The following is a 25,064-nucleotide window of genomic DNA, read 5'->3' as shown; positions in this document are numbered from 1 at the left end:
AGGCATTCGAAAAGGCTTTTCCACGAAATTTCTCCCTTTTGTCTAATTTGATAAGCGAGAGAAAAAAATCCTTCGGCGTGTAAATTGCTTTTCGGGATCTTCTGCTTATTCTTTAGAAATACATTTAGCGTGGCATGGGTTAAAGCGCTCAAATCGCTGTCGGAGATTTCCTTCCTCCTGCCGCTTTGATTTCACTCGATTTCCATTGTGCCGGGGAAAAACTTTTCTTAATTACGCTCGGTCATAATTTTTTTCAGGATTTCATTTTACTTATTTTTTTGTTTGCTTTTGTTTTTGGTTCCTCTCCTTGTCGAGTGCAGAGAGAACTTTCGCTTAACCCCACTGTGGCTCGCAAAATTTATTGGCACAACTTCAAAAAAGTTTCACAGTTTTTTGCGTTTTCGTATTCGTTTTTTTCTTTTGTTTTTTGCTTTCGTTTCCAGCCAACACCTTTAGCATGTTTTTGGCAGCCTTGGCAGGCAAATAAAAAATGTGCAGGAGTGGCCTCTCCCTCCTCCTTTGCATGACGCGTTGAATAGTTTGCAGTTTTTTGTTTGTTCATGTGCCAGGTGCCAGGTAATGGGTTAATTACCGCTACGCCTGGGCCACCAAGGGATAATTAAGTGGCATGAAATTTCAGCGAAAATCCAAGCTCAAATAGATTATAAAAAGAAAACTTGTTGGCGAAATGAACAAATTGAAAATGGGTCAGCCAAGGAAAGTGTTATGTTGCGTGCACCTGAAAGGTAGGCCAAAGATTTCCATCAAAAGCAATTGTGATTTGGGTTCGGGCTTGGGGATGGATGAGCTTTGGGGTGGGGTCGGGTCTTGGTTAGAGATAGGACCCCAATAGCTTGATGTGCGATTAGTTTCTTGGGTAGATTACTTTGTTTTTAGGTTCAAAGTAGAGTCGCTTATGCGGCTATGCGATAAGTATTAAATGCTGGAACTGATGTAGGATCAGCCTTCAAAGAGGGTTTAAACTTTAAGGGATAATCTGGCTTGAAAATATGTCTTTGATGTAGCCGTTCAGGCTTTGTGCTGTGGAAAAAGGATGAGAAAAGCTTAGCTAACAGGTTTTGTTAAAGATGGTAAGGGAACTGTTCAAATCGTAAGTTAATTATGATTGAAGGAATTCGATTTCTGGATGGATTCGGTATTCTTTGAAGATTTAAGATATTGGATTTATTTACTGCACAAGTGTCTCTCCCCTGGATGTTGTGTTTGACTTGAGGGTGACTTTCGATCGGTCAATTTATCCGGCAAATGGACTTTTCTCCCCCAAATTTCAATTACTTGGCCCGACAATAACTCAATCAAAGATGCGTGCCCAGAGATGATTTAAGCTCACACATGAGGAGATTTCCCCTCCTCAAAAATCATGAAATATTCGAGGGTAATATCATCCCTTAAAAGTCTTGTGGCTGCCCCTGCTCGCCCCCAGAGCTGAATATTTATTTTATAAAGCTTACAAATTTTTGCAAACATTTTTTGGGCAGACCCCAAGAATGCATTAGATCTGTTCGAATGGTAGGAAGGGAAAGAAAACGGAAGGAAGAGCATAAAACCCAAGCACAAAGGAACTAACAAGCGATTCCCTCCTCGTCTCTTTCGTCTCCGTCGGCGTCGTCTTTGTCCCGGCAAACTCTTTTAAGTGATTTCAACCCGGAAATGCCCATAAATCGATTCTGGTGCGGGTGGTTATGTGCACGGGGAGGGAGGGTTGGGGGGGACTCTCTAAGAGTTCCCCTTGTCGGATGCATCAGACGACGTCGTGGCTTTATGGGCTAAATGAATGAATTGAAATGGGTGTGTGTATGCGGTTGTATCGACTTGTGGCCCACTTGTCTGCACCCTGTACAATGTACATGGGTGTATCTTCCACCCGCCTCTTTTGTAGCCGCTACAATGCAAATAAAAGTTCATTACAAGCTCAGGGCAAGGCGCTTAAAAAAGCTCTGACTGAGGCTTTTGTTGTATGCTCTTGTCTGTGTGTGTCCGTCCGTCCGTCTTTCTCTCTGTCCCACATTGTATTGTGTATTCTGGGGCTCTTCCTCTTTTATGGTCAATGTCCCCTTTCTCTGCTTAGGATTGCGGGGGTACAGCGGGGGTACAGCGGGCGACTCCTTACCGGAAATGCCACATCCGTGTACGAGTCCATAAAGTCAATAAAAGCGAGAGAGAGAGAGTGAGAAAAACATGGTGAAAAATGTGAAAAAGCAAAGGAAATTTCAACAGCCAAAAGGGAAATAAATTAACAATAAGCAATGATTTTTCAACTGCTTTTTCATCACATTCATGATATGATATGGGATGGCGTGGGATGGGGTGATATGGGATCTAGGATATCCGGCAGGGAATCTACAAATACTACAACACAAAATTAGCCCTAAAGTCTGTTTCAATTTATGGGAATTTTATCAGTGGCAAGTGTTGATACAGTGAAGCACCGAATTAATTGAAAATGTCACAACTTCGGGGCAATTATCGTAAATTATACACACGCTCCACATCGGAGGAGGGTTGGGGCAGGGTCGGGGGACCCAGGAGCAAAATATTATTATTATTTTTATTACGTGTGTAGGCAAAACAAAAATCAGGAAATTGCAACCCCCGAAATCCGAGAAACCCATACCATCTCGAGGGTGGGTTATGAATAATGAAATGTCAACAAATGCTGATGGGATGGATTGGGGACTAGGACTGGAGTTACTCCAGGACTCCAGTACTCCTTCGCATGGCTAGGCCATGTCCATGCCTGTGGCTTTGTTTCTGCAGGGGTTGTGTACTGGCTCAAGTCTTTGAAGTTGACTTGCGGAAATTGAAAACTTAATTGGCACAGCCGTCATATGGTGTGTCCTATGGCTGTACATATGGTGCAGCGGAGAAAATATATTTGAGGACTGGGAAAGAGAGAGCTCAACTGAGCATGAATTAACTTTAAAACTCAAGCAATTCTACAAGCAAGTAATGCCGCAGCTAAGTCTTGGATTAATGGATGTTTTAAGAACTCGCAAAATGTTTATCCATCAGTAGAAATCTCCTTGCACCATTAAGATAACTTCATAAAATGACATACAAATAGTTCTAAAAAACTCCCGATTTCGACTAATAAAATATATTCAACAAAAATCCATTAAAACGGCCGTAACCCACAATCCGTTCACTATCCCATTTGGGGGCCCCCGCTGGTTGTGTTTACACTTTCAATACAAATTCCACTTTCCACTTTCGGTTGGCCAGGCTTATAGGTGGAACTCCTCTTCCCCGTTCTTCCCCCACAATTATGGCCTTTAACCCTTTGTCAACATCTCGAGTTTATTTGAGCTTTACGAGAATATTGTATGTGCACATGCTGAGTCTGATTTTTGGCCGAGTCCAGAAATGCCTCCGAGCAGTGTCCCTGCCCCTGCCCCTGTCCCTGTCCCAGTCACAGTCCCAGTCTCTGTCCACGTACTTCCCTCACGTTCCTCGTCACATAATAATTTTATATGCTTTTTGGCTGCTGCATTTTTGCATAGTCAGACCCTGAATCCTCGATGGGGATGGAGCGAGCGGTTAAGCTGGAGCTGGAGCTGGAAAGGGAACGCTGAGCGAAGCTACGACAAAAGCAGAAAATGCTCAAAAAAACGTTGAAATTATTATGGTCTGTTGCATTTTTTATGGTTTCTTTTTATATATATGAACACACATATAAGGGAATGTGCATACATATATTTGCTTGTCTGGGTTCGCCTCGTCGTTGGAGCGGGGGAAAATGCATAGAAAATTTGCGATTTACTGAATCTGGTTGGCTCTGATTTTCTGTGGGTTTATGTGTTGTTTTGCTTGCTCATGAGTCAGACAGTGATATCTTTGAGGGAGAGATACATTTTTCGGCTGCCAGATGAATATAGCCAAAGGGAAAACATATTTCAGGAAGCGGAGGAATTTCCATAAAGTAAGAAAAAGGATGATATAACTCTAATGAAATGGGGGGGAGGATTACTAACTGTTTCTAAATGGCAATAGTCTATAAAGATAATTTTAAGAGCTCTTCAAAGATTCTTTTCATTGCTCCTCATGCTTTTCTCTCTCAAATCACAACTCTCTGCCCGAATTATCCAGTTGCAAACTCCACTCCCCCTTGCCTTGCCTTCTGTGTGCTCTGCGGCAATCCATGCAATTTCCACGTTTTTCTCTGCAGAGGTAATAAAATGTATTATCAAACTTTTTGCAGAATTTCTTTCAAACGCAAGTACATAAAATCAAATTTATGTATTACCTGCACTCCGACCGTGGCACCGCCACTCCTCCCGGTACCATTCAGAGCCACCGCACCGCCACCCCGCCGATGTTTCGTGCTCTGCTCGCACTTTAAATAAGCATTAAATTGATACAGCAGCAAAGTTTTTCCTCCTCTCTTTTGTCTCCATCTCCGTCTCCATTTCTGTTTCTATCTCTGTCTCTGTCTCTGACAACCCCCCAAGAAACGCTCCAGCCAGACACATTCTAATCGCTTTATAACTTCTAACGCAGTTTATCAGAGCCCTACCGCAGCTCACCCCCGCATGAGCCATGCCCACCACCACACAACATTAAAAAGGCTCAAAGGCAAAACTTATTGTCACGCACTAAAGTCGCTTTCGCATGAGAGAAGGCAGACAGAGAGAGAGAGAGAGAGTGAGAGAAAGGGAGCTACTGAGCGAACCTCAAGCGAACCATCAAACCAATCTCCATATAAAGCTGGGAGACTCCTTCCGTAGCCATCCCCATCTCTCTGCAGCTGTCTCCCTCTTGGGTTTTGTTTGGGGTCTCTAGTGTGTTCTGGCTTTCTTTTCCTCTTTTTTCTGGTTCTCCTTTTCGCACTTTATTTCCATACCCTTACTGACAGAAGGAAGCATAGGTACTCGTACCTTTGTGTATTGCATTGGCATTGATTGGCAGATCATTCGAAAAGGGTATATAAAAGTCGGTGCTTCTACGCTTTTATTTATCCTGTCTGGTAAACACGGCGGAAATTCATTTCGGCAGCATCTTTCTTCAGCAGCAGCAGCCTTCTTCCCTTTCTCTCTCCCTTTGACTCACGGATGTACATATGTACATATGTATGTGCTTCGCAGTCCAAAAAATAAATGGCAGAGGAATGTTATGTGTATTCTAAACATCCGTTTGTTTTCAATAAATTTGATTACTTGTATTTTTCTTTCTCAATGGAAATATGGAAAGTACCCCCAGAAGTAGAGTGGGAGTATTACTCATGGATTTGAACAATAATAAAACACTTTTTATGATCCAATTGGACTGTTCGAGTGATAGAGTACAGTGAATCCCCACTGAGTCACCTGTAACACACCTCTCCCGATAAGATACAGCAATCGAAGTAATCTTATCTGAACATATGGAACAAAACAAGCGATATACTCATCTGCTGTATATAAGCGGGCATTCGTCAAGCAGAAAGCACAGTTCGCATTCAATAACCACGGAGAGGAGGTCTTACGGACACGTAACACATAAAGAAAGGAATTTATTACTTGAACCAAGGGATCTAACCACAAAATGCCGCCACCACATCACGAGGATCGAGGCTTGTTCGGAATCTCCTTGGGGCTGCACCTGGGCGGACATGGACACCACCACCACCACCACGGACCACCGCCACACCACTTCGATCATCATCACCACCACCACGGACCACCGCCACACCACTTCGATCATCATCACCACCACCACGGACCACCGCCACATCACTACGATCATCACCACCACCACGGACCACCGCCACATCACTTCGATCATCATCATCACGGACACCATGGACACCATGGACCTCCAGCGCATCATCATCATCATCACTGCTAGAGGAGTGATAAAAGGACGCAGCAGTGATCCGATACATTGCTGGACAAGTGAGGGAAACACTCATGCAGATGATTCATGATTGACTATAGGTCATAATACAAGCAGATTTCTTGTGATGCCTTCTCTATTCCGGCGGAGTGACAAGTGACTGCCTATTTATTTATATTTACGAATTTAATTTGTACGGAATTATAAAACAAAATATTAAAGGAAACAATTAAGAACCAACATTTCTAAACATCTTTCATTGTAAAATGTAAAAAAAAACGAGAAGGAACGTGTGAGTCGTTTCTGGGGACACGACTCTACTTATACCCGTACTCAGTCAGTATATACATACACTTTTGAGCTTATGATTTTTTAGAATTTTAGAAAAAAAAAAATTTTACATTTTACATTTTTTTGCTACATATGTATCTACATCTACATATAAAAGTCTATTATACATCTAACATGTAGATTGTACATGTTCCATTCATATTCTACATCTCCACCGCTAGGGGTTGCCGCGCACTGAACGCGGCAGAGGGGCGAGAAGGAAAATGAGTTGTGTTGTCGTGGGCGGGGGGGCACGGGGCAACAGAATTAATTTCTCATTCTGGCTATAATTATGTCCGACTGATTCAGATTCGGCAGTCTGGTAGATATGGTCATCTCTACGATACTGCGTTTAGTTTTATCGTATCTTTAAAAGTGCCTGCCACAGATTTTCGTCCTTTGTGGGGGGGAAGGAGGCGGGGCGTTTGAATACACTGTAGCAGGTGATCACATGGCTGGAAACCAAATTTGGTTGCCCTAGCCTTTAGCTCTGAGATCAGGCGCTCATCGGACAGCAGACAGACGACGGACAGACGGACAGACAGACATGGCTATATCGACTCGGCTATGATGCTGATCAGAATATTATACTTTATGGGGTCGGAAACGTTTCCTTCTCTGCGTTACACACATCCACTTTTACCACAAATCTAATATACCCCTTAACTCTTTTTTGAGTACGGGTATAACAATACGAAAAGTTGTATAACTACAAAAATAGTAATTAATAGGCGGTAATAAATGGGAGTGCGCCTACCACCACACTTAAATATTTCCTATATAATTACCCTCATCGATATCTTGTAAAAGTGTACATAAAGACAAGCAAAAGTAGTTTCGTTACCTTTGCAAAGTTGGTTCCAATCGATCAAGACAAAAAAAGAATATCTTATCTTATCATCGAATTCTTGACACGTCAAAGTAAAATAAAAGAAATCACCCTAATCGAATTCTTAGACTTGTCAGAATCTATATTTTGCAGCTCCGAGACGTAACTAAGCCGCTTACTAAGCCCAACAATATTTTTAAAGAATTCTCAATTAATAAAATTGGAAAAATAAGAGGCTTATATAGAACCCGAGATCCGTAAGCAGACCCAGGCCCACCCACCACCAACCAGACGGCAGCGACGACAATTCAATTTGCTAAGCCTACAGCCGATAAATACAAATGAAATTAAATATAATTTCCGTTGGGGTCAGACAAAATGTTTGCCAATTACAAAACTATTTCAAAGTGTTTTTTCTCTGGTTGTCACAAAACGCTAATTAGACAGCAGCTACCATATAGAGTGGGTTTCTCCCGGTATATATTTATGGTATACGAGTCTGTGTGTTTTTGTCTGTGGGTTATGGCCTGTCATAAAATGCAAAATGCTGCCTCTGGCGTGGGTCGAGTGGGTATCGACACCTGGAAAATATTGGTAATTAAAATTTGCCAGTTGTTGGTCCCAAACCGAAAAACCAACCAAAAAAACTGGCTTCCATTTCTGCCTGTCTAATAATGTTGTAAAACATGTTGCCATTAAGTAAAGCGACAGACACCAAAACGCCCCAAAGCCAGGCGGCGGGAAGAGAGCTGAAACACTCGTAAATATAGAAAATATGTGGCGCCTGGACTAAGGGATACCATATAAAAGATTCACATAATTGAATATGTTTTGCATTACATTGACATGTCCATCATATGTCCAATATATCCAATACCGATGCAGATTTAGTCCCCAAGTCAGTGAGAATCTGCAAAACCAATAGATCCCTTCTCTGATCAAAGGGTATTTGCATACTGCTATCGCCGCTGCTCCGCTGACAAGTCGCGCTAATGGAATTGGTAGCACGGACAGGCACTGGCACTGGCACTCTCTTTGAGTCCAGTCCCAAACTGTCAATTAAATATGAAAATTATTTTTGGTCTGCCTATCACAGATATATTTCGATAGATATTTTTTGACAATTTCATGGGACAGGCCTGTCCCGCCAATTGACGGGCATGAGCCACCGACGATCCCCTAACCCACCGAATCTAATAGAGCTGATGACAATTAACGTCTCAATTCATAAATGTCGTGGCTGGAAAACCATTTCTCAGAGCAAGTCGGCTGCTTTTAATTAAAAACTTAAATTATGTTTTTGGCCCGACTTGATCCATGCTCGCAGCCACAAATGGAACTGCCTGCCAGCCTGCCAGCCTCCACTTCAACTTCAACTTGCGGCTGAGCTCTTCGTATATCTTAATTGTTATTTGTATTTAATTATATGGCAAGTCAGGCACAACATCGGCCGTATATAGAGACAGAGAGAGAGAGAGGAGAGTTGTGCCCCCAGTTTACCTGAAAAGTTGCAGAAGAAACAAGTGGAAAAAGTAAAGTCAAAGTTGCTTTGGCTTTTTTCGTAATTAAAATGTTTACTTTACATAGATGGCCCAGTGCTGGCTCCCCGTGGGATCTGCTAAGCGACGGGGGTGAAAGGGGAGAGATGGGTGCACTCCCGATAGGTAGGGTGGAAGACAATGCCATGGGAAGAGATGCCGAGGTGGCAGGGCATCCATCAGATACAGTCTCTGATTATGCAACAGCATGAAAACGCCAACAATAAAAGTGAAAAATTGTTGAGTCACTGCAGAGTCTCTCTCGGCAGTCACGCTATAATTTCCCCACGAGTTCCCCACTCCTGTAGGAAATCAGTCCATTGTACTTGTGATATTGTGTGAGTAGTAGAAGAACTTCTAACTCATTTCTTGTATTTATTCCCAATGGAAAGTGCTTCATAGAAGACAAACTAGTTTGCAGTTCCATTCTTTTTATACTCCAATCTTCAATCAATAAAGAAAACTAAACCAAATGTATTTACCCAACTAATTTCATACTCTTTGCTATCTTCCAGGTATGTTATCCAGTCCGAGACAATTAAGCAGAATTATGCGTAGAGTAAGTAATGGAATGTTCATGCACAGATCATCAATCAGGTCTGATTAGTCGGATGTGAGTTTACTCCACTGGGACACAGGGCAATGAAAAACAAGATACTCGCACAGACCGCAATCAAATCGGGAGAATAAACCCATTAGCTGCGTAATCATCTGTGGGGGGCACCAATCGCAAGCCCATTCACATAACAATCAAAGCCAGTTTCTGGAATTCGCTCAGCATTTGAGCAACTCGTACGATTACATCGAATAATATAATAAACCCATGAAAAATCAAAAATACGATAAGTACGGGCGGGACGCCCCCAATACGCGAGGACAGAGTGGCGGGCTGTCCTCCACATGGGGCAATAAAAATTCCACAAAAGTTCTCATTAAATAAACATACCCAGAGGAGAGACAAAGGCTAAGACTGGGGCTCAGGCTCAGGCTCTGCTCAGCTCGGCTCAGCGCACAGGCCAAGACCATATCAAATACGCATTCCGAAAACTAGCCCCAAACTAAAGCCGCGTAATGTCGCTTGTTAGTACTAATGATGGGCCAGCCAGCCTGCCGGCCGGCCTGACTCCTTGCCTGCACACCACTCCATTCTGCTCTATCCAAACGCAAAAATAAATTTGTACATCTGCGATAGAAGCCGCGATATGAGAGCCCGGGTCCACGGCCATGACCACGCCATGGCCAAGGAGGAAGAAGCGTTGCCTGCTTGTCATAAATTGCCATGGAGCGCCAACAAGATTCCCTTGACTAGGAGCGTTCTACGCGGAGCTAGGGATGGGAGCGTCTGCGTGAGTGGATCGTGCAGGACAGACGATCAATGCGATAGTTAATAAACGATGTCTAAACGAGCCACTAATTCAGGCTGTTCCAATTATCGATAGCTTCCACCACAATGGTTTGGTTTACACAAGAGCCGATTGATCCCTTACCAATTATTGACCGACGATACCCATTTTTAATGTGTGCGCCGTTAATGGCTCAAAGCTCAAAGAATCATACCCATTATCAGACACCCCATCCAGCCCAGCCTTGGCCATCTCTAGTCTTTCCACAGAGACCCCCAGCCCAGGCGATCCCAGAACCGCACCAACCACAGACTTGGGGGCATTGGGTCCCCACAGTCGCGTCCAGGCTGTAAAAATTAATAGCCAACATAATAAGCGGCATTTTATGACAAGCGTGCACCTCAACACACACACACACACACACACACACACACACACACACACACACACACACACACCCGCAGAGAGCACCAAACCACACCGCCACGCCACGCCCCTCGCTGGGAGATGGTCGAACTCCTATTGGGCTTTCGGGCATCCATTTCTCATAGCATCACACGGCAGAAGTCATTAGGTGAGGGATCAGTTGGCCACGCTCCATCCTCGCAGTCACTTTGAAAATTACGCAAATTGAAAGTTACATCGTTATGAACCCCGCCAAATGGGGAGGACTTCAGCTACAGCCACAGCTACAGCTCCGGCCTCAGACCCCGTCTCACGGACAGTCACCTCCAACTCTGGTCCAAGCATGGAGCCTGGGTCTTGGACAAGTTATGAGCTTCATATTGGCGCTACGAGATTTCGCTTTATGATAATTACACGCAGCGTTTCGGATTTGTTTTTGTGTACGGGACGAGTGTTTGGGTCTTTGGAAAATTGAAAAACTTTTCCTCCAAGTGTCTGTGTGTGTGTCTATGTGTGGGTAATATATTGTCGATTATGCAAGAGAGCTTGTGGAGTTGATATAGGAAGTTTTTTTTATATAAACAAGCTAATGGATACTGCGGCCATTAAGTGGTTGAGCGGAGAGAGCCGCTGACGAGGCTGAAAGGCAAGGAATTTAGTACTAGTGTTTTAGGAGTTGTTAAGTTCAGGCGAACCAAAACTGGTTAAGGTTCAATCGGGATCCTGAAATGATCGAAAGAACATCTGAACTGAACCCTTGGGAATCGGGCAACCGAAATGCATGACTCTGCCTGAAACCATAAACAGAAACCTGCTTTAGGTTTCGAGCTCCATCCTATCCCTATAGACGACCCACTCGGATCGTAAAACCATAAAAGTTAAAAGAACTCAGCGCCCGAAATCGTTAGCGTAACTTTTATGCCCCACTTCTGACCGAACAAAACAAAATAGAAACAAAAACTGGACACAAAGTTGCCGTTTTGAATCGAATTCTAAATTTAATTTTATAGAGATTTTTATTTACAATCACAGTGATTGAGTGATAACTTCGTATGGTAATGACCCAAACACAAAACGTTGGCCGAATACAACTCGGCAAATTGATGATGCTAATTAGCTTCGAATGGAAAAGAAACCCATTGAGGAACACCATCTGGCAGCCAAGCAAATAAATTCCCTTGATAAATCTTTCAACGAACACGAAGACCAGAGACCGAAGACGAATCACCAGAAATGGCATTTGTCAACGTCTTTATTCTGCCTCAGCGAACACTTTTGGGTACATAAAATGCAAATTAGCTACAAAATGGGTTCTCTTCCCCTTCCCCTTCTCCTACTTCCAATACACATTTTCTTATTTCCCTCAAAATGCATTTTCTTGCATTTTCATTTGCATTTTATTTTATTTTTGATATTTTTTTTCTTTTGGTCTGTGGCCTGCATTTTTATTACTTGTCAAAATACAATAAAATTTATGGCAAGTTGGCAATATTTTTAACGCCAAATGCAGAGCATTTGCTGGCGAGGGGGCCACAAACTGCAGAGGGAGGTCGAAAAAAATTCAAAGAAATCTCCCCATAAATCATCCAAGTGGAGTCTGGCCAAAAAGACAAAAGAAAATCTGCCACAAAAATAAGAAAAAAGTGGAAAAATACATTAAAACGCAAATGTGGCGCATAAAAGTCGTAAAAATGAAATTAGCCAATGGAGGCAGCGGTTTCGATGAGGGCAATGCAAGGGGTCTCCAGGGGAAGTACGTACACACATACATGCACAAAAAATCGAAAAAAAAATGTGTTATACATTTATTAATGGGAATTAATAACATATTCATACATTTGCGAAAAGTTCTGAGTGACTTTAGCCATACTTCAATTTCCTGATAAGTCATTTCTATATTTAAAAGCTCAGACAGAGGCCTCAGCATGCGACTATGAATATCTTTATACAGTGCTAATGATTATCCACTCTTGAACGCTAATAAAAACAATCGTTAGGTTTAGGTATCTTGGCGGAATGTTCAGAGAATTCCAAACAAATTTTAATTAATTCTCATATTAAGGGGAAAAGCATTTCTCTCACATGCATACATGCCTGTAAATTATAGGAAATGGCAAATCCCCAAGCCATTATTCAGAGATCCTGGCTCATTTCCCTGGGAGATTCGATCCAGATAATTAATGCCTAAACACTTTTCTTTTTGTTCGCTGCTGTTCATGTTTTTCGCATATTTCTCAAGAGGTTCAAAGACACCTCTACACGGCCTCCTCCCCACGATTTGCTTCCCACTGAGCTCCGCTAATAATGTGAAAAACGAGAAAATGAAAGGCACTTTTCTCTAATGAATTTCCACGTGTCTTAAGCTCTCTCTCTTTCCCACCCCATTCCTGGCGATGCCGTTCTGTTTGTGGTACGTGCCTGTGTGAAAAGCGCATTTAAATGCGGTTGAGGCAAATTAGTTAATAAATCACACGTGGAAAATTGATGAGTTGCCACTTTCCTCTTTCAGTTAAGTGCGTGAATAAGATAACTGGGAGGCTGTTTGGCTGTTTGGCTGTGTGGCTGAGCTGCTGAGCGGCGGAGCATTTCATTTGATTGTCTTCCATTTGTTTGGAAAATTATTTCCCTCTTTATGTGTTTGCTGCGCGAGCAAGAGGAAATCTCAAGGGACTCCTCCGCCCACAGTCTGTCTATAATTAAGCGTATTTGCTCAATTGAATACCAAAATTTGCTTTATGATTTTCATCACGAACCAAACAATTGAGAGACTGAAACTGAGGCAGCCAGGAAATCCATCGTGGCGAGCCTGTAAAGTTCACGAGCCGAAACCCTAGTAGTAAGTGCCTTCGAAGCCTCCGAAAACGAGACCCAAATGAACCCATTGTGGGAGCAGTGTTCCCAATATCCCATTGTCATGTTTCCCAAATCGCTCCAACAGTCAACAAACTACAACAAGAACAGCTACAACCTGGAATACAGCAAATACAACAAATACAACACTTTGCATGTGTAGCCAAAGCTCAACAAACAAGCAAAAAATAAAAAAAAAGAATAAGATACAAACACACACACATCGTACCCATTCGGAGAGCACCACCAGCAGCAGCAACAAGAACAACTAACGAACAAACAACCTAAAAAAAAAAAGAGTGTAACAGAAGAAAACAAAACAAACCATACCATACCAAACAAAACAAGTAGAACTTGTCCAGGCCTAAGCACAAGGGCGTAGATCGAAAGGGGTACTTCCCTTTCGGTAAGAAAAGAATGGATAATATAGCGATTATTTACTACCAGTTCCAGTTAAGTAGATCTGTAGAGTGACTTTTCAGTAATCAGTAAATACTCGCATGAATGCCAAGAGAAAACGAGATTTATTAGCTCCCTCGGACATTGCTCGTTGACCAACATCAGAAATTAAACAGAGATGCGTGGAAGGCTTTCACTGTAGCTCTCCGCAAACAAGAATCTTTTTGTCAGAGCTTGCTGTATCCTTACAGTTAAACCATTTTGATCGCTATCCGATGAATAGTGATCAAAGATCAGTGATCGTTTTGTAACTCGATTATCATTTGACATACTCCTCCGCCGCCTCTGCCTACTTCTTGCTCAGGCAACAAAAAATTTTTCCCTTGGGATTTTATTATATGTATGTACTTGCAAGTATATATGTATCTATGTGTGCATATAGAATACAAGAAAGACTCCAACTTTGGGCACCTCCAGCCATTTAAATGGCTTTTCTTTGGCTATATTTGCCCGGTTCGGTCTCGCTTGGGGCTGTTTTATTTGTTCTGTGCTCTTTTCTGGCCGAGCTGGGCTGAGGCTCAGCTCAGCTCAGCTCTGGTCGGGCTGATGTCTAAAGTCAAGATCACAAACGTGATTTGTTGTTGCGCCTGCTTGGGGTTTTTGCTCATTTTGGCAAATGTTCCAAAGACTGTGGAAGATCGTGATCTTTAAACTGAGCAACTCCGTTGTAGTCTTTGTTTTGTTTTCTTTTATATTTTTTCCACCTATTTTCGGTGCTGTTGCTGACTCGATCAGTCGTCACTTTGTAGTGGAGTGAGGAGTGAGGAGGGAGGAGAAGATTTCCTTTGACTAAAACTTTGTGGTTTCTTGTGGTTTGTTTGTTGGTTTGTTGGTTTGTTGTTTGGTGTTACCCGATTTATGTTTGTTCATTTATTTTGACAAAGCCTTTGGCTGTGGCTCGTTTCGAACCGAACAGCAATTGTGTGGGTGTCCCTATGGTTGTCTCTTTCCAGCACTCGCTCGAATCGTTTGTGCGGCGCCGCCCCGCTAAAGATTTGTGTGTTTATGCTGCGAGAGACCAGATAGAGACCCGACCGCCGACCAGCGACCCCGCCAGCCCCGTGCCATAGCACACTCTGATTGATGTGGGGCACATTAATCAAGCCATTGAAGCGGCCGTCTGTTTGATGTTGTTGATGTTGTTGTTGTTGTTGCAGATCTGATCAAGCGATCTTGTACCACTCATAACGATCCCCTCCCGACCCTCACTGTTGTACTGTCTGTTTGTCTATCTGCTCGCTCCCTCGCTATACTCAGCAATGGACTTTAATCGAAGCGATCGCCCAGCCAAGTGAATTTGGTTTCGTTTACCGATCGCACGCTCTGCCTCTCTTGCTCGTCTCAGTCTCTCCTGACGATCGCTTTATAGGTCTTTGTTATTTGGCCAAGTTAATGGGCAATTTGTTTTCAATTAATTGGCTTGTTGTGTTAACTGCTTACTGATTACACATACATGGCTCTGGGGCTTCCGTGGATCGTCTGTGCATATCTGAATCTGAATCTGTATCAGAGGATCGTTTCGGTCGTTTTCGTTTTCGTTTTCACTTGCACTCTTTCCCTGCTGCTGATCATAAATTCTGCTTGAATGAGACGCAAGCGTTGCTGTCCATTAGAAAGATCAAAGGGAGCTGCGCTACGGTGGAGTTTTTGGGGGAACAGAAGAGTGGAGAGGGATCACATGACCTTTGGCAACGATTACGAAATGTGGCAAAGCATCCCCAAAGGGTGGGTGTGTTGCTAATCAACGAGGAGTTGACTAATTCAAATACTTAGTTTTCTTTGACATATAAAAAGCATCCAAAAAACTGCATAGCGTTCCCACTGTATCTACCTAAAACCCAGACGCGATGACACAACATTCATCCATCCATCCATCCCACTATATGCTGTCTCTCCATTCCCCACAGACCATGCAAAATACGTTTAATGCCTCATTTTCAAATGAGAGCAAAAATCTTTTGCTGTGTCTGTGTCTGCGGGGGAACGGGGGAGGCCCTTTTAGGAAATGCCGCCACCGCGTCGTCTGATTTCTGTTTTTCTGAGAATTAGCTTGGAGGCAAATGAGGAAATGCCGGGCTACAGAACTCATCCATAGAACTCAACCATTCGAAATGGAAATGATCGCCGACAGCTCTGGATTTGGTGGTTCGCTGAAGAAGATGAATGGCAGATGGTCGTCTATGATGGGTCTTTGAAGTTGAAGTTGAAGTGGAAGTGTTTTGTGTTCATTAGCTCATTGCCACTAATTTGTTTCGGTGCTGTTTGGGGCATATCTACACATACAGCTCGAAGAAATCTTAATTATGTCCATCGCACTGGGAGGAAACATCGTTTGGGGCAGAGTCTTTTGAAGTTGCTGACTGATGTAGATTAAAAGGGGATAGATCTTGTTGTTAAGACAAGAGGCAGGCATACGATGCACTCCAAAGAACTCGGACTCCGACTATAGCTATTAGATGTGTTATGGGTATGCACGTAGTCGTATTCTCCTCTGTTCCCAATTCATTCACCTACATTTCCCAATCGCAACTTAACCTTTTGACCACATTTTGCCCGCTCTTAGGCTGGGCCCATAGATAATATCATATTTCCATGCCGAAGCCCCACACACACACTTGCCCACCTGTGGGCTCGCAGGCATCTTAGAAATTTACTTCTACCTGGCCCCACCTAGGCCCGAGCCGCACCGCCCAGCCCCGCCCTGCCCGTAACTGGAGGAAGGTGGCTAAGTAACTCATACAGTTAACCACTTTAAGGTGTCCGCTTACATGTTCTTTTTCATTCTTTCTACTCGGCATTCTGCTCTGTAAGTGCTCTCCCCGCCCTGGCTGTGTCCCCCCCCTCTCGATGCCTTTGGGCTGGGAAAGTGTGAAGAGACATAAGAAAGGCCGCGCGCCAGAGCAAAATCTCAACATAAAAGCGAACTTTCTGCACTATAAAAAAGCACAGCAACAACAAAACTTTTTTTTACATGACATGACACAATTTGCAGGCACTGTCGCCGCTCTCCCAGCCACTGCCGCTGCTGCTGCCGCTGCTGCTGCCGCTGCTGCTGCCGCTGCTGCTGCTGTTGTTGGTTTGCCACTTCGACATGTTTGTCTGTGGCTTGGCTGAGGTTCACTTCAGGTAGACCAAAAGCCCTCGCCAAAGTACTGGCTAAACGGAGCAGCAGCAGCTTGGCAGTGCTGATTTGAGGGACGTGTTCTACCAGAGGGAAATCTGGTACATCCGAACATTATTATAGCGAACATTTTTCGATTGCGCGACCATTCACAGGCAGCACTGCGAGTGTTGCTCCTCGTTTGCATCAATGTCTCGTTTATCCAGTACTCAAATATGTACATATGTATGTCTGCTGCTGCTCTCGAGTCTGTGCTGCTGTGTTGATTCTTCTGTTGCTCCTCCACTTACTCTTTGCTGCATCTTCTCTGCTGCTTGCCGACCTGTGCTGCTGCTCCACTCCTACCGTTTTGACTGCTTCGCCCCTCGGCCTTACTGCTTTGTTGGATCTGCGGCTCCTCCGCTGCCACCCCCTAACACCCCCGCCTAACCAACAACATCTATGGGGGTCGCTTTGTTTATCGCGTGTGAGCATTTTTTTTGCGCATTTAGTGGCCGAAAACTTTTCAGCACACATAAAATTGTTTAAGTTTTCGGCATAAACAAGAGGAGCAATGGTAGAGGAGCGGCAGCGGGCGGCTGAGGAAGTTGCATTCCAAATTGTTGTTTATATTGTGCACACGTGTGTGCGAGTCATATATTTTGCCTTTCAATTTGAGAACATTTTTACTCTCTGAGAGAATTCTGTGTCTTAATTTTGAATTTGGCGAACCAGATAAATGATGTTCAGAAGATTTTCGAATTTTGTTTGAAATTATAGGGAACATAAATCATGGGAAAATATATTTTTAGAAATGTTTATTCGATCCTTAAATTGAGGGAGGAAACTCAACCTAAGAGAATTTACAAAAATAAAATATTTAGATATTTTTTTATCAATATTAAAAAATATATATATTAAGTATACGCGATATAGACTTTGATTAGCATTTTAATTTAAAGGAATGAACATTTTTAAATTGAATTATTCACTCCAAAAAAGAGCAAACAGAAGTAAATCGAAATCGAACAAATATGCTGTGTTGTACTTTATGCGGTAAATAAGTTGCTGCATTGTGCGGTAAATGAATGAATGTTTATTAATAAATTATGCACGAAAATGGAACAATACTGTGGTGAAAAGAAGGCGCAAAAGAATGTGGAAAGGGGACAGTGGACAGGGGAGGAGCTGAATGAATTCGATTGCCTGTTAATTAACATATCGGCAGAGTTCAATTAATTGGCAATCAATCATTTTTAATGAAACAGCAACAACAGCGACGACGACGACGACGGCGACAGTTGTTAGAGAAGAGACTGAAGACCACGAAGAATCGGGCGACACTATCGGCTTGCTGCGATCTTGAACTCGGCGGAAGAGTTGGAAAATGGCAAAACAGCAAACGGAAAAAAGAAAATGGCCAATGGCCGATGGCAAATGGCGAAACGTGCCACAGAGGAAGAGCGCCAGGAGATGCGATGAAGAAATAATGCTGCAATTCTATTGGGGGGGCAGCAACGAAACGTGCCACACGATTGACAAGCGGTTTGGCCTGGGTCCCGGTACTCTGAGCTCCAGCTTCCCTCCAGCCGGGTCCCTCTACCCCGCTTTGACTGCCCCAGGCAGTTTTCCGTGAGTGGCGAGGCAGAGTCGCCTGCAGCTGCATCCAGCCAGACCTGGGCTGTCAGAGAGGCCGGGGCTTGTGGCAATGTTGCCATCCAGCCAGCCATTGGCGGCGGAGGTGGAGGAGCGGCGGGCCGACCAGCGAGTTGCGGGTGCCACTGCATTTGGCATTACCCCGTCCAGCCAGGGATGCCTCTGGAAACTGCGACTTTTGCAGTAAAAAGTGATTGGTGGGGCAGGGCAGCGGAACTTGTGGGAAACTTGTAAAGTTTCGGATGGGAAGCACTGGGAAAACGAAGAAGTTGTTTAGAGTGAGTGGCAACAGGGATTGTACGCAGATATTTTTGTGAAGGCTGATCAGAAGAGAGCTCGAAAAAGAACAATAAATATGCGAAATTATCACAACTTTTCAGTCACTGCGTAAGTCGCTGTTCCCACCCAGTAGCGACAGTCACAGTTGCCCCAGAGGAACAGCCAAGTGCAACTGTAATCTTGCACACCTCCTGGTACAAGCTATTACGCTTCTCATTTGGCTAAGGAAGCCGGACCCGCGCGCTTCTCGAACATATTTCAAACAAATTTATTTGCGCCTACAATTTACAAGAGACTTCTTCCTTGCAACAACAAGGGGAGAAAGAGAACAGCGACAGGAGCATGCACCACTTCAGACAACACGGTTCTCTGTGTTCTCTCTGGCAGCTATGTTCCGACCATGAGATACCCCCTGAATAACATTTCTTCGAGGTGCACAACAGGTGCGAACCAGTGCGAGCATAGAGGTGGAAATACTTGCAAAACTTCTTGTGACTTATTAAATTCAGCCCGAAATTTAATATGGAATCCTTTTTAGCTGTTGCATGCAGCTCCTCCAATACAACATATTCTTGAAGCCTTTCTGTTGCTATGGGGTATCGAAACTAACGGCGAAGCATAATTAAAATGTTACAGCAGCAGCAGCAGGCAAATGAGGAAGCTGCTGCAGGAGGAGGAGGATGGATGGATGGTTTAAAAAGATTCGAGTGGGGAGGGGAGCAGAACATGTTGCAATAGAACTCAGCATTCAACTTACTGGACAAGTCGCGCATGCGCCTGACGCAAATTAATTTTCCACATTTTTTCCCAGCTGCTTGCTCCTCCTCTCCTTCGTTAACATGCCTCGAAAATTATGCTAATCAACTCTGCCGGGAAGAGGGATAGAACCGGGAACAGGGAACAGGGAATCAACTTAATTTAGTTCCATTTTTTGCCTCACGAGTTTTTGACGAAATGAAAATCTGTTCCGTGCTGCCTCTGCATTTGCCTCTGCCTTTGTTGCAAGCAACAAAGTTGCTTAGCAACAATCTCGCTCGGCCCCATTGGCTCCATGGGCTCCGTTGCTACCTCTGCTGGCAATCAGCCGCAGCTTGTTAAACTTTTGCTCTCTCTTAAAATTGGCCATGTGTGAAATGAAATGCACGACTGCAGCAGGGCGCAAGAAGAGGAGGAGTGGAGGGACGACACTTGTACGAAGGTAGCGGAAGGTTGTGCAGAGCAGCGAGCAGGGGGGGGTAAGCAAGACAGTTTTGAGGGCACGCACGCGCTTTCAAGCAAGTGTGCGTTTGCGTCTGCCTTTGGTGTGTGCTTGTGCGTGTGTGCGGGTGTGTGGGAAATTTGTTGATTAAACTTTTGCAGGAACTTTTTAATTGCCTCGGTGTAGTCGTTGTTGCTGTCGCAGCCGCAGCCGCTGCCGCAGTCACCCTCCTCTGCATTCGGCAGTGAACAGTACGAGTAATATGCAAAGCGAGAGAGAGAGTGGGAGCAGTAGAGTTATGCACAGAGGGAGAGCAGAGGAAAGTTCACTCAGAGGCTTACATGGCTTTTGGTGGGCCATCGTCTTTCGTTCTTAAGTGCTTGTGGAAGTGTATCTGGGTGGATTCACCCCGATCCTGTTTATAAAGAGCATTCAAAGCTATAAATTCGCTCTTAATAAATGCTCCATTAAGAAAGACGAACAAAGACCATAAATGTGGAGAAAACAATTCTTTTTGATTAAAAAACTAAAATAAAAGTAAAGAAAAGCATTTCATTCTGAATTTGAAATGGAATTCAACATCCAATTACCATTTGCCGTCAGCTCTAAGCCACTTTTGACCAATTCCTGTCAGCTGTAAGCTGTATTTGAACTTTCAGCCAAGTGTGCCGGCCGAAAATGCCACTCAAATAAAGTTTAATATTTAATAATCCGCTCCAGCGCCCAGAGGATACGTACTCGTATCATCTGGCCCCGCTTCGCCTCCCCTGTTATGTCGGACGATTTAGTTGTAGCCCCTAGTAATGATCTATGGCGCCTTTAGTCAAGATTTATGCCCTCAACCTCGACGATTGGTATAATATGCAAAGGGAAGAAGCAGCTGCCGAAGAATAAGCCGGAGGAACGGAGTGGGGAGTGGGGCCCGGGAGCAGCCTCCAAGAAGCCATAAAGCCAAAGAAGCAGAAACTTGTATGCAGAAGTCGAGCGTCTTTTTGTTGTACAATAAAAGTAAATAAAAGAGCGGGAGGGAGAGCTAGAGGTAGGCAGAGCAGGAGGAGGCATAAAATTGTATAAATTTATGAGGGGACCCAGTTTGGTAGCCCTCTAACTGCCTTCCGATGTTTGTTTCTGGTTTTGGTTTCGGATTTGGCTTGGGGTTGGGCTGGGGTTTTTTTTTAGAATTTAATTGGACATTATATCGCATATTCTTATATAGGCAAAATCAATGCCTGACCATATATCAAAAAGCGAAACCAACGAGACGTACGGGTGAGAGGCAGCTGGAAGAGAGGCGGAGGCATAGTGGGAAGAGGAGGACATCGAACGGTAATGGCCGAAAAAGCTTTACCATTGTCTGGGCCAGTTTCAGCTGCTTCTTCGATTGTTGCTCTTGGTGTTATTTATGGCTGCACAGGATGGCTCCGCACCCCAAGCCCTCCTCCTGCCTTCGTTCGCAATGTGTGAATGAAAGATTCCATCTTTCCCTGGGAACGCCAACATCTGGGAATGGAATGGGATGTCGCGCCTAAGTGCCACCGGCTTCCTGAGCGCTCTCTCTCTCTGTCTAATCACGTTTCATTCTGTCTGCTCCCCGACTTTTCCCCACAATAGATTTCCCCGCCGACAACTCATTCAAATGTAATAATCGGATAAAGTTCCCCGACTTCTTTGCCATATCTTCATCTGTCCAGTGGGGCCAAAAAGCTGTCGCATCCAAAGAGCTTTATCTGTCCTCTATTGTGCTGAGGCTCTGATGCAAGTCGGATGCCACGCCCACTCACAGTCCCGCAGAGGCCACCAGCCCACGGTCGCCTCGACTGGCGCCAGCTTTTAAATCGGCTTAAATTATGAGGCTCAGAGCGAAGAAGAATGAGCAAAAATTGTCTTTCCATTATTATCATTAAGATGTTTGCTTTAGGGACAGGGCGGGCACTGGCCCCGGCACAGGGAGAGGCTCAAATTTGCCTAAGACGTTGACAAAGTTTCCATGTGGCTGATTTTATTGCTCAAGCTGAGAAAATATATTAAGACAACATCCGAAAGTGTTTCATTATTATGTTACGATTTCGATTTTTGGGATGTGATTTAAATGTAAAAGTTTGCAAAATTATACAACAAATTGCTGCCCTTTAGGGAGCCATTAAATCTATAAGCCTATCCCTCCCTCTGACACTTTTATCGTATTTATATTAAAACTCCTGGTAAACTACATTCCCAAATTAGAAACTCCCCATCGTGTCTCACTTCCCAAATACATATTTGGAATACCTGATATCCCAACTCAATTTCGCTCCTCTGCAGTCATATGTTTATCTGGGACAGACCAGACCCTCGACAATAATGCCTGGCACTAGAGGGGAATTATGCCGGACCCTAATTAAAGTTGACATGGGATATATTTTTGTCCGCCTCCATTATTATTCCCGCACCATTCCCGCAACGCAACTGAGCTTTGTCCCCAGCTGGAAATATGAAATGAAAAAATGGAATAAAAATCTGTTAGATTAGTGCGTTAACAAGGGGTCATCGGATGGGACCCTTCGGGTCCGAGTGTACGGACACGTCTACCCTTGTCTTTATTCGCAGATTATCAGGCCATTTAATGGAGATATTTAATTTCAAGAATATTCCTTCTGGCCACGGGAATGTGGCAAACTTTAACCCCAAGAACATATTTTTCTGCTTCGCTTTTTTCGGTTGTAATTAATTTTTACTGTCAAATTACGGCAGCACTCTGACAGGATGACAAGTGAAACTTTATACACATAATTAAATAATTTCCTTCTTATTTTTTGTCACTTTTTGCCACTTCTCTCCGTGTGGAAATAAAAGTTGAGCACCCGAGTCTGGGACGGGTATGGGGATAGGGATGGGGATGGGGACGTGGACGTGGACCCCATCTCCACCTGGCGCGCAACTTTACTTGCATAATTTACAATTCTTTTATGTCACGCTGCTGCTGCTCTTTTGGCCTCTCATAAATTAAGATGAATCATGAAATAATAAAAAGTGAAAATGCGTAAACTAATTAAAATGGTTGGGGTATAGGACAGGCGCGGGGTCCGGACACAATGACATCGAATTAAAAGTGTTTAATGAAGGGAAAACCTGCACAGACAGCAGCATGACTGTACCAACAGGAGGGCAGGAAAGAGCTCGAGGAATTCATGAAGATAAAATAAGGTTTAACAGAGAGTTTCTCTAGATTTGTCCCACACTAGGCATAGTACATGTATGTTCAGATCGGATTTCAGTGTACATACAACAGTCCAGTCCCTATTAACGATATTTCATTGTGTGGTTTAATTGAAATATAGCAGCCGGAGCGATGAACCGCCTACCACCACTGCTCCGGAGTGTGTGGTGGAGAGACACGATTGAAAGGGAAAATTTGTTGCGGCAACGCGAGAGCATTGTAATCTGCAGAACAAAGGACACATAAATCTCCCCGTCCGGGGAATTCTCCGTATTCTTTTCATTTTGGTTTTGGTCATTTAAATTGCCCCCGACTTGCGGGGAACTTTGGCTTCAACTATGCCGCCTGCTTGTTCCTTGTTGCGCCTTGTTAACCCACGAAGAGCCAAAGCAAATACCAGCCAAAAATACACAAACAGCAACAGCAACAGCAACAACAACAACAACTAAAAGCAGCAAGAAACGAACAAAAAGCGAACTGAAATTCAAGCGAAAAGAGTGAGGAATCGCATTTTGAGCATTTTGCATACAAGTCTCGTACGGTTCTTGGCGCTGTTCTACGAGCCAGCGAGCGAGTGCCAGTAGCTGGCAGCTACTGCTGCTGTTCCCAGTGCTGCTGCTGCTGCTGCTGTTGCACACTCCACTTAAAAAATCGTTAAGCATAAGAAACAATAAAAACAAATACCTATAAACACTTAAAATGGCACAGGTAGAGGTAAACCCCCACCCCCTCGACCCCGCCAGCTGAGTACCGAGTACCGAGTACCGAGTACAGAGTTCCGAGCCTGAGTACATCAGGCAGTAAATGCCTGTTGCCGAGTCAGGTTAGCCAAGCTTTTCCGAGTTGGCCGACTCTGCGGCCTTTTTGGCCAGTTGTAAATGTCAAGCAAATTTGGTTGGCTGCATTTCTCGTTTGTGTTCTGCAGCTCTGCACTCCTCTCCACTCCACTCCACTCCTGTCCATGCCCCCCTCTGGCCAAACTCCCCTCCAGTGGCTTTCGTGTCGATGTTGTGACGACCATGGAATTGTCGGTGGGTCTTCGCCATGTCAAAGAATGAGTTATGGGAACATACTTGAATTGAAGTTGGTAAGCAACTAAATGGAAATCGAATAGAAACTGAAACGGGACACTGGCTCTGCATGCTCCAGAATATTGTAAGCCTCACAGATACAACTAATTATTTACGAGAGTAGCCTTCCACCTCTAACCCACATTCGCCCGCCTCTTGTCGTTCCAGGTATGTTAATTCCCTCCATCATCCGTCACTGATTGACCCCTGCCCCAGCGGAGGGAGTTGAACGACCCCCCCAGAGACTCTGCCGAATGTGGAGCGTTGGAGCGTTGATTTATGGCACAACTCTGGCTAATTTGCCATAATTAGATACGATAAACGCGGGCACAGAGGGCACTTAATATTTATGTGTGCTCGTATTTAGTGGTTAAATTGCCATTTCATTGGCCACGACGAACATCGATATGCACTCGAGCTTCTTGGCCGGCACTCACTTGACATCACATCACACAACACAAACATCGAACCGCAAATGAAGGCAATTAAGCGCCTGCACTTGAGCCCCAGCCATAATGGGACTCGACTCTGGCCGGAATTATGAATTAGTTTAAAATGCAATCTGGACAAGGGTCGGGTGTAGTCGGGGAGCGAGCTGGTTAGCCAGTGGCAGTGGCAGTGGCCTCCCTATAATTAGGCCATAAATACGCTTTACTGTGGTTCTGGGCCACAACAGCCGCTGGCCCTCCGACTATTACTATATAAATTTAATTATAGATATTTCAAGTCCTCTCGGGATACACCTTTTATAAATGGAACCGGTTTTAGTTTGGCTAGGACTGGGACTGGGACTTGGACTCCATCAGCCTCATCTTCCTGAGCAGCCTCAATCTCAGCTCGAGTCTCAATTCCATTTCCAGTCTGGTCTGTGGTCTTTGGTCTCTGGTCTCGTCTTCCTCGGTTGGTGGCATGTGAAGTACGGCGCTAGGAAATGGTAACCAGGGCTGGCTGCCCAGTCCACGCACCCAACGAGAGCCCG

General features: G+C 44.2%; 2 protein-coding genes across 2 annotated transcripts in view; both read left to right on the top strand.

The window, feature by feature from the left end:
• Positions 1 to 25,064, top strand: part of LOC111066737 (frizzled) — an 89,699-nt gene that overhangs the window by 44,979 nt on the left and 19,656 nt on the right. The window lies entirely within an intron of this gene.
• On the top strand, positions 5,424 to 6,074 carry LOC111066739 (histidine-rich glycoprotein). The gene has a single exon (XM_022355571.2). The coding sequence runs from the start codon at positions 5,542 to 5,544 to the stop codon at positions 5,842 to 5,844; it is 303 nt and encodes a 100-aa protein (XP_022211263.2). The 5' UTR covers positions 5,424 to 5,541; the 3' UTR covers positions 5,845 to 6,074.

This window comes from Drosophila obscura, unplaced genomic scaffold (genome assembly GCF_018151105.1).
Source record: "Drosophila obscura isolate BZ-5 IFL unplaced genomic scaffold, ASM1815110v1 contig_189, whole genome shotgun sequence".
Lineage (NCBI taxonomy): Eukaryota > Metazoa > Arthropoda > Insecta > Diptera > Drosophilidae > Drosophila > Drosophila obscura.
This window is presented reverse-complemented; position numbering and strand designations above follow the sequence as displayed.